The sequence below is a fragment of the Rhododendron vialii genome, chromosome 13a (assembly GCF_030253575.1).
Source record: "Rhododendron vialii isolate Sample 1 chromosome 13a, ASM3025357v1".
Taxonomy (NCBI): Eukaryota; Viridiplantae; Streptophyta; class Magnoliopsida; order Ericales; family Ericaceae; genus Rhododendron; species Rhododendron vialii.
The window spans coordinates 29,257,922-29,267,791 of record NC_080569.1 but is presented as its reverse complement, the minus strand read 5'-3'; the positions used below and the strand labels follow the sequence as shown (position 1 = coordinate 29,267,791).

The following is a 9,870-nucleotide window of genomic DNA, read 5'->3' as shown; positions in this document are numbered from 1 at the left end:
ACATTTTCCAACTCATCCTCTAAAACTCTCATCCATTTGGGAGGATGAACTTTGATCCTCTAAATATAAAGGATGAAGGAAAAAATAGAGGATCTCTTCCAAACATGTGTTGGAGTGGAGGGAGGGGGGCTGGACAGCAGCACGCTGCTACACACCATTTTGGGGCCCACCCCGGTCTCGCTCCGATGATCTGAATCGTTCACTTTGTAGAGCTCGTCGAGTAGAACAACTATGCAAAAAATCAGCTTAATTGGATATCATTAAATACCTGATCGGAACCTTTTTATCTTAAAAAGAATGGATCCGAAACACTGGATCAAATCCACTGTAACCCATGGACTGAGAGTTATATGGGCTCCGATCAGGTACTTAATGATATCCAATTAAGCTGATTTTTTGCATAGTTGTTCTACTCGACGAGCTCTACAAAGTGAACGATTCAGATCATCGAAGCAAGACCGGGGTGGGCCCCAAAATTGGGACAGCAGCCCCCCCGCACCCTGTTGGAGTGAAGTTGAGATAAATAGTACAATCCTCTAAATCTACTTTTCAAATAAAATAGATTAATTTGATCCTCTCAAATAGAGATTCAGAGGGTGTTGGATTGGAGATGCTTTAAAGAAAGTTTTGTTAAAGGGAATTTTTCTAGAGCAGTGCTATGTGCACAGCAGCTTATACACAGCAGCTGTGCACAGATGCCATTTTCTCCCGGCTCGGGTCACACAAAGATGATCGGAGCCACTCATTTTGTTCTAAATATGTCGTTTAAGGTCTCTGTAAAAAATGAGCCCTAAATTCTGTAGTGATTTTGGGTGTTTTGTTAACGACTCTAACGATATCGAACGAAGCTCATTTTTTACAGAGACCTTAAACGACATATTTAGAACAAAATGAGCTGCTCCGATCATCTTTGTGCGACCCGAGCCGGGAGAAAATGGCATCTGTGCACAGCTGTTGTGTATAAGCTGCTGTGCACATAGCTTTTCTGATTTTTCTATGGTACACCAAAATGTTTTGGTGTACTGTATCTAAAAAATGAGTTGTAATAAGCATTATGGATATAGTGGTAAGTATTCCATATGGATTGGTTATTATTCTAGTGCAGTGATAAATATTACTACAGATGTAGAATATTTACTAAAATACTGTCTATTTGACTTATTTTTGTTTTTATTCAAAGAATTGAGAGTTTCGATCATAATTTTTTACTTTTTTGATTCCTCTTGATGAGACGAATTAATAAATTACAAAAATTAAAAAATTGATGCAAAATAAACAAATGTAAATTTTTTTTGAATAAAAGGAAAAAAATGTCACTTTAACTTACTTTAGCCAAAACAAGCCTCGACTAACTGTATGTGAAGTCAAACCATTTGGACGCAATTGAAGACCTTTTTTCAATTAATTAATCCCCATTTTAGTCGGTAATTGACAACAAATGCATGCACTTAATGGAGATTGACTGAAATTTGAATACTTAAGCAATCAATTAAGCATTAAATGTGGAGTCCAATTTCCCATTAATTACACCGCTGTGGAAACGTATTTTTGAGTACTTAATTAATAAATTCCACATAGTGGAAGATTTCAGTCATGGAAAACCAAGTTTCTTCTGGGAATATTTTTAAAAAAAAATAAAAAACAATACTCCCTTTGTCCCAAAATAAATGTTCAATTTTATTTTTCCCAAATTTTTTAAAATTAGTTATATCTTTTAATTTATACTACCGTTTTTCATAATTTTTAAAATTTTGTCTAATAAAACCAATTAAAATCTATCAAACAAAATTCATATTGCATATAAAAAATAATATACTTTGAAAGATATAAATAATTTTTTAAAATGTCCGGAATAGTAACATGGACATTTTATTTAGGGACAGAGGGAGTATATTGCTCATAAATATAGGTTCCACAGATTTTCACTCAAACCTGGTACAATCCATGAAAGAGAAAACAAGAAATTGTCCATAACAACAAATCAACGGTCCAGGACTCTTCTTTGAAAGACTAAAAACTCTTTCCTGAAAGAATTTCTTAAAATCTGGACCATTCGTTTGTTTTTCTGGAGGTTTCATAATTCGGTTGTTCTGGTTTCTATATATCTTTTCTGTTTTTCACTTGTTGTCATACATTTTTTCCCTTGCCAACTTGAGGAAGGGTACATGAATGATCTTTGTTTACCATGCATTAGTATTTCCCATTTTTGAAAAGCTAGCCACTTACCTACTCATCAAACAGCTTGAACTCTGGTAATACAAGTATTTGTTAACTTGTTACCAGTTTAAATTCTGTTCACGGGCGGTGAAGTTCTGCGACCACTATTGTGGCCCCATCTTGCATTTAGTATAAGTTTACACAAAATCAACTTATATTTTCATTGGGGTCCACATATACTACACCTCCAGTATATGTGGGCTCCACCAAAAGATTTGAATGTGCATGTGTAAAGCATGTGTGTAGATATTTGTGGTTGAATAATACAGTAATTGAACTTCATTATTATGTTTTGCACAATAATACATGGAGTACTATACAAAAGAAGTATAACAGTAAATACCAACTAATTACGCAACAAGTCAAAGGAGTTGATTTTAAAAGATTCCAATCTTTTATCCTAATAAAAGTCAAAGCAGAAAGAAAATAATTGACTAGAGGAAGATTAATTAGCAATGGTTGCAATCTATCTAAAGTATTCAAAATTAAATATATTTCATTGGTGTAAAACTAAGGAGCTAATCAATCTTTTAAGCTGGAAGTCAAAATGCAGAATTGGATTTCTTGCAATTAATTAATACAATAACTTCTTTCACATTTTGTCAATGAAAAAGATATGCAATTTGTCTTTCTATTAGGAAGTAAAAATGTAGTATCTTTTTTTTAATAGGAGAAAGAAAGAAATTTATTAATCAAAATAAAGGGGAACAAGTACAATGATTAAAAAAAAGTATAGTATCTTAACTCGCTAAGTGGACATGAAAAAATTAATAAGTGTTTTTTCTCTATGAGTTCGCTTTGTTTGAATCTTATTGAAGCCAAAGATCCCAAACCTTGGGGCCACTAGAGAGTTTTCCCAGCCCGTCGTTAGTTTTATGGTCCTAAAATTAATTGATATGCGTGTAAACTGATTCGAACATGTGGTTATTAACGAAAAAATTGTAGTACCTTAGATTCTACAAAGGAAGTGAGCCATATATCCGAAATTGGGCCCACTCTCAGGGGTAACCAAAGCATATATTCTCGTGTTGCATAACCTCTATAAATATGAACTACCAAAACAAAGAAAGCATCACCATATTTTCTTGCTTTGGAGTACCGTTTTCCAAAAGCATTTGACCATGGATAGCAACAAGCAAACAAAGGGTCGCCAAAGAATCGACACCTCAAAAAGGCGCGAGAACGAAGAAGATCGCCTCATCACCTTTTCGAAACGCCGATCCGGCCTTTACAAGAAGGGTAGTGAGCTTTGTACCCTTTGTGGTACTCAGCTCGCCATCCTTATCTTCTCTCCTTCAGGCAAGCCTTTCTCGTTCGCTCACCCTAACATCGAGGTGATTGCTACGCGTGTATTGGAAACCAACCCTCGATCAGCGGATGAAGACTCTAATGGAGCAATAGATGCTTGTCGTAGGAATAGCATCAATGAGCTTAATGAACAACTCTCTCTGTTAAGCAATGAAGTGGAGTATGAGAAGGAACGGGGAACGAAGTTAGCTCAGACAACCAAAGCCCGTCAAAACAAGCCTTTGTGTGAACAAAAGATGGATGAACTCAGCGATTATGATGCTCAGAAGCTGAAAGCTTGGCTGCTCGAGCTGCAAGCGAGGATTAACAACCGTCTTGAGGAGCTAAATGTTACTCAAGCTACGCACCCATCTTCTGCTGTTGGCACGATTGATGGAAATGCTAGTTCTTCGAGCTATGGCTATGGGGGACATACATTTCAAAAAATCTAACTAATATATACACTCCGATAATAATCCGATGACATGATTGATTAAAATTAGGTTTGCGCCGTTTCTTTCTAAGCTTGTAAGTTGGTGTCTAATTGGATTTTTGATTTGACATTACTTAATTTGTCGATCGACAAAAATAAATATTGCGAAAATGAGTCTAGCGCATTGCTCTATTGCCAATTTATAGGAAAATTTTCATTAGTCCCTTGGTCTATTTCCTTCCTCCGTAAAAATCACCGTTCGTCTTGCTGCATTGTGTGAAAGAATTCAGAATTTTAAAATTACTTGGGATTGAAATATTTTGTGTTTCTATAGGTCTATGGGGATGCTGCAAAGTAGATGCAGGCAAGCCGATCTGGCCGTTCATCTCAATAATCGACGGCTCAAATTTTTGTCGAGCAATCAACAACTCAGATTTGTATGCGCTCGGATTCAATCTAAAGCCATCTGTGCTGAGACGAACAGCTATATCGACCGCTTAGCACCACTTTTTACGAGGATGCCGCCGAGCGGCAGCATTCCCCGTCTAAAACCTTTCCAATTGATTATACTACTTCTTTAGTCTTAGATGAGCATGATGTTATTAGCATTGGGCAGTTTTACTATTTAATTGGGTAGGAAAATGAATGCATGTGAGCAAGTATTTAACTCCTCCTTTGGAGCCAGCTCATACGAAGCTTTGCTCTAACTTTAAATAAGTGGACGGTGGAATTAAACTCCAGAATTAATCGAGTTGAGCTTAATCTGGCTCGGACACCTGAATTAAAAAATAATAATAAAACACAACAATTTATACATTAATTTGCACACGTCGAATTGGCGATGCACGTTTTGTGATTGAAAACCAGTTGTATACTCCTCCAATTGTCAGTCATGCACGTGGCAAACCAGTTAGCGAGTTTTAGTAAACTTTCTCATAAAATATTGGTAAATAGAAATAGAATCTCGCTTCTCTGCAATTTGTTGTTGAATTGCAGAGGGTCGTTCGCGTAATTCTAGTCGTCCAAAAGTGTTTTCAACAATTCAAATTTTAACAAAACTCTTTCATAAATTAAAATTTGGGTTGTTAAATACAAAGATGAATGACTACGATGAAATGACAAAAGCCTCTCTTTACAGTCCAACAATAGAGAAGCCGGATCTAAAAATATAATCACAGTTTGGTGCAGAGTGATCAAGTCGTGATTCCAGGACTAACCAAGATTCCCTCCCTAAACGTGGCGGAATAAAAAATCGACCCGCCCCTCCTATTGTCTAGATACGGAACTAGTGATGTTTTATCAGGGTTTTTTTTTTTTTTCATCAATAGATGTTTAGCCTACTTTCAAGAGAATGAGAGAAAAATACAGCTAAGCAGCATACGAGTGGGGCAAGTCCAAATGACATTAACCACCACACTAAATACTCACGCTCCTGACAAGAATCAAATTCTTATTTTTCATGAGAAGAGATGAGAAAATGTCATTAAGCTACAAACCCATTGGCGATGTTTTTATTAGTAAAATAATTACTAATAACAATGTTACTAGCTCTTTCTACCATGTTTTCAGTTAGTTTCATGTGTTTATGGCATGATCTTATCTATTTTAATTGGCATTCTTAACGCTTACGTTGTGAATTATCTCAATCATGGCTTATTTTTTTGGAACTAGTAACAATTACACCGCATGCGGCATGACTACTTGGTCAACTACTTTTTGTATCCCCTAATTTATTACTAACACAAAAGTCATGGATCTCACAGTATTTGTCAATCACAACACGTGGAGCAAAGGCTAAAAATAACTTCACTGGATTCATCTACATCTTTACGGCTTGTTTGTCGGATGAAGAGGGGATAAGAGGTGTATGTAGTATAAGGAGAGATTAGTTAAGATAGTTAAAAAGGGAGATTAGTTACCATCTAGGTGGTAGTGGGAGTCACCCTTTCTTTTTAACACCTGTGCCGGTTCGAGCTCCAGGAGGCACATTTGTGCTGGTACCCGGTGGTGCTACTAATAGGCTTTATTTCGAACTTGTTTGTGGACCGAAGAGGGAGATTTCTCGACGCCGTGCACTAGGTGGTGCGTGCTGTGGTGACGGCCCGTTCTCACAGACGGTAGCTATGGCTCGAACCGGAAGTCCAATGAAAAAATCAAAGAAACTATAGTTTTCTGCAAAGATTCACCTTAATCTGGAAGTCCAATAAAAACATTAATTCGTTTTCACACTGTTTGAGCCAATTTTGTATTGATTTTGAAGTCCATACAACACAAAACCAAACACATTTTGTTGCTCAAGCCACTTTTACATTGACTCGAGTGATCTAAACAGATCAATGGGGTCCTGATTTTATGGACTCTGTTCATCTATTCACCTGCTAATTAAGCCCTTTCAGCAAGGGAAACTTCAGAAACTCCATTGTCGTGCTGGTCGCTTCTAGTCTTGGACTCCAATTCGTCCAGGTAATGCTGGTAAATGTACGAAACGAATCCCCAAATCGCCAACAACATCGCCACCACCTTTATTCCACCCATCGTATCGTGAAAAACAAACACTGCCGCCACCGGAATAATCGGCAGGCCCAGAGTGCTGATGACGTTGGAGAAGAGAGAAGAGACCTCAAAAATCAACCCGACTGCGCCGATTGAGAAAGATGTCCAAGAAATAGCTATCCAAACCAAAGTCATGACGTAGGAAACTCTTCCCAGTTCGAAACCATCCATTTCCTTGGTCAAACCTTTCCATTCTCCGCTACCAAAAAGCCCCACCAAAATCACTATCGTTGCGACTAGGGATTGGTAGATTATCATGTTCAAAACGACCCGAAAATTTTCTTGTCTTAGTATTTTCCTGAAGGCTAGTTGAGTCACGGAGAGCAACAATGCGTATCCAGCAGACGCACCGACAGTGGACAAAAACCCGGTTGCATACTTCCCTCTGGAGACTTTATTTGAGCCAGAAGAGTCATTTTGGAAGACAAGGAGGGTGGATGATATAGTGAGGATGACAAGGGAGTTTATGATGAAAGGAGTGATTTTTTGTGAATTGAGGAAGTAAGAAAACAAGGCATTGAAGCCCAACTGGCTTGCACAAATGAGGGAGTAAGTAGAGACGGGAAGGTATAAAAGGCCAATGGAATACAACATGCAGTTTGCAGCCAGGAAGACACCTAAGCAGAGGTAGAGGGAAGCCAGGGTTACCAATGAGGGCGCGTCGGGACGGTTGTCTTCACATTTTTGAGGTTTGTTTGGAGAGAAGAGGAGGAATGGGAGGAGGATCGGGAAGCCGCAGATCTGGACGAGAGTTGCAGTCCACTTGCCGCTTCCGCCTTTGGCGAAATAGAGTCTTCCCAAGAGCGTGGCGGATGCCTGGGTGGAGAGGACGAGGAAGGAGTACACCGCCATCCGGAGCCACCACATGTAGTTTTTTTGTTGTTTAGGAAGTTCTGGTGGTGGTTGGTGGGGGTTCATGACATTTGCATTTTGTTCCTTGGCTTCCTCCTGTACTGGTAGAACAAAACAAGCAAGCAAGTCTCAGTGTATACAATAATACAGTAGTAGAGTAGTGTTTGGTGCAAAAAATTAAAGGAAAGAAGAGCATGTAGAAAGATGTATAATCATGGGAACCTAATTTTTGCTCAATGTATTTGAGCAAAAGCTGAACTTTAATTTTTTTCCAACCCTAATTAGTCGATCCCGGCAATGCTATGGACACAACTTGTCCGAACACGGATCCAAACACACATATATTTGAAACTACCTAATGAACACACACATCCAACCGCTCTAGCTCCGTGTCTTAATCTGCGCGTGTCCGGACATTTATGTCCAAAATGTTTTCCATTTGACTCTTCCTACATGCAAGAAATAAGACAAAAGGAACAGAATCACATACAAAATCTTTGTCATGAAGATCCTTTTTTTAGAGAAAATGTTTTTTCCGGATCAACCGGACAAGGGGCTGTCCGGAATGCTCCCGTGTGGGTCCTCTTCGCGCGTTTTTTTGAAAATTTTGAACCATGCATCTTGTAGGGCTCGCAAAATAATGTATCTACGCAAACAATCAGCTTGTTTGGACATCGATAGGTATGTCAAAAGTTGAGTTTATACACGGAAAAATTGACGACCGTGATCTATCAACTGTTTTTAAAGTTAAACCGTTCACGGTCGTCCATTTTTTCGTGTAAAAACTCAACTTTTGACATACCTATCGATGTCCGGACAAACTGATTTTTTGCATAGATACATTATTTTGCAGGCCAATGCACGGTTCGAATTTTAAAAAAAAAATGCGCGTAGGGGGCCCACACAAGTAAGGGTCATCATCGGGCCGGGCCGATCGGACTTTTTCTTTTTTGCGGGCCGGGCTACCTACTATAAATTGAAGCCCAAGCCCGGCCCACGGGCTAGCCCAATGGACGGGCTAGCAGGCCAAAAACCTGACAGGCCACCAGGCGGGCTTAAATTTCCTTGGGCAAGGGAAAAAAGAAAGGATTTTGTGGGATTTGGAGCTAGTGGGCGGGCTTTTGGACGGGGTACCACGGGCGGGCTACCGGGCGGGCTCACGGGCCGAGTACAAATTTATAGGCCCGACCTGCCCGTTTCACGGGCTCAGGCCCGGTAAAAGCCCGATGGGCCGGGCGGACTTAGGACGGGCTGCGAGCCTTCAGGCCAAATGATGAACCTTACACACAAGGCTGTCCGGACAGCCCCTTGTCCGGTTGAACAATTTGTCACGAAGACTTCACACTGAAAAAGAAATATAGTATGGGAGGTAATAAACGTCCCCATGCCTTGCTTTAGTTGACTTACACAAACAAAACAGTCCTTTAGAAATAGTAAACTCTTGGTACACACTTTGCTAGAAAATTGTTACTTATCGATGATTCTCTCTCTCTCCCTCCTGACGGTTCGGGAATCTTCTCCCCGTCCAGTCAAAATCACGCCATCTATGTCGAGATTAGGAAATTCACAAAAAAATTCTTTCGTCCGACCTGACCCTAAGAATGATAGAATCGAACACTGCTCAATTGTGTGAGGAGAAAACCCACCAGCCAACTGGACTAGCTCCCTTCCTGTTTTTGGTTTTTCCCAACTAGTATGCAGATTGCAGACGAAAAATAATGGGAACACCACAAAAGAGAACAAATTCATGTCCACTAATTCCAATACTTGAAGAACTGAATCACTCGCCGATTAAGAAGACAAAGAAAATAAGAAGAAAAAACAAAAAAGAACCAAGAAAAATTCACATATATACCATGGATTTTTTGTTGCATTTGATGTTGAGCTTCTCCCATATTGGAGTTGTAAACTGTACAAATAAAGGGTAGAGGGACGAATTAGCAATAAAACCAAATTTGGAAAGAGCCATGAATCAATACAGCACAATCAGAAATACTTACAGGATGTAGTTATTCCCTTAACCAGCTGAAACTCTATGGAATGAGAAAAAACTTGGTCTCCACTACAATATACCAACAGAAATTTGAAAAGATCCCCGTAATTGGGCTGTGGAATTGAGCTCCGATAAATCGACTTGTGCGCGTAAGATGGTCCGGACAACCGAATTATCAAAAAAGAAGTTTGAAAGGATTGAGCTCGAACAGAAAAAGCCAGAGCATTAACAGAGAGATGAAAGAAAGGCTAGAAAGCTTCTTGGCAAGGCATGTTGATGGGCAAAAGACCAAAAATGCACTTGCGCTGTCGGTCTTCTCGGAAAACCAAACACTTCCCTCTGTGATACTCTCTCCTGCAATCCTTTTCCCATGGCTTCTCTCTCTCTCTCCTTCTCTCTCATGCAATTTCTCCTTGGTAACAGTGAAGACTATTTGTCCTTTTGTAGGAACATGAAGGCCAACCCACACGGCACATGTTGGGGATGGGGTCGCGTGACCCAGGAAAAAAACAAAATTTACGATTATTATAATGAT

General features: G+C 39.4%; 2 protein-coding genes and 1 long non-coding RNA gene across 4 annotated transcripts; 2 read left to right on the top strand and 1 right to left on the bottom strand.

The window, feature by feature from the left end:
• Positions 1 to 3,338: 3,338 nt before the first annotated feature.
• LOC131314093 (agamous-like MADS-box protein AGL29) lies at positions 3,339 to 3,956 on the top strand. The gene has a single exon (XM_058342584.1). The coding sequence runs from the start codon at positions 3,339 to 3,341 to the stop codon at positions 3,954 to 3,956; it is 618 nt and encodes a 205-aa protein (XP_058198567.1).
• A 2,149-nt stretch (positions 3,957 to 6,105) lies between these two features.
• Positions 6,106 to 9,704, bottom strand: LOC131312402 (purine permease 21-like). 2 transcript variants are annotated; one of them, XM_058340120.1, is made up of 3 exons: positions 9,640 to 9,704; positions 9,198 to 9,251; positions 6,106 to 7,443 (listed from the first exon to the last, which is right to left on the bottom strand). In XM_058340120.1, exons 2-3 carry the CDS (start codon positions 9,235 to 9,237, stop codon positions 6,320 to 6,322), a joined length of 1,164 nt encoding a protein of 387 aa, XP_058196103.1. In that variant the 5' UTR covers positions 9,238 to 9,251; positions 9,640 to 9,704; the 3' UTR covers positions 6,106 to 6,319. The 2 variants fall into 2 exon arrangements, with proteins under 2 accessions (XP_058196103.1, XP_058196102.1); XM_058340119.1 differs by lacking the exon at positions 9,640 to 9,704 and adding an exon at positions 9,343 to 9,477.
• On the top strand, positions 8,578 to 9,481 carry LOC131312403 (uncharacterized). Its single transcript, XR_009195862.1, has 3 exons — positions 8,578 to 9,014; positions 9,051 to 9,253; positions 9,345 to 9,481. It is a non-coding gene; the product is annotated as an uncharacterized LOC131312403 (long non-coding RNA).
• Positions 9,705 to 9,870: the final 166 nt, after the last annotated feature.

Coding starts and splice junctions, on each gene's coding strand:
- LOC131314093 (XM_058342584.1), top strand. CDS start 3,339: ATGGATAGCAACAAGCAAACAAAGGGTCGCCAAAGAATCGACACCTCA.
- LOC131312402 (XM_058340120.1), bottom strand. CDS start 9,237: ATGGGAGAAGCTCAACATCAAATGCAACAAAAAATCCATG. Junction 7,444..9,197: donor AATGCAACAAAAAATCCATG/GTATATATGTGA, acceptor TTGTTCTACCAG/TACAGGAGGAAGCCAAGGAA.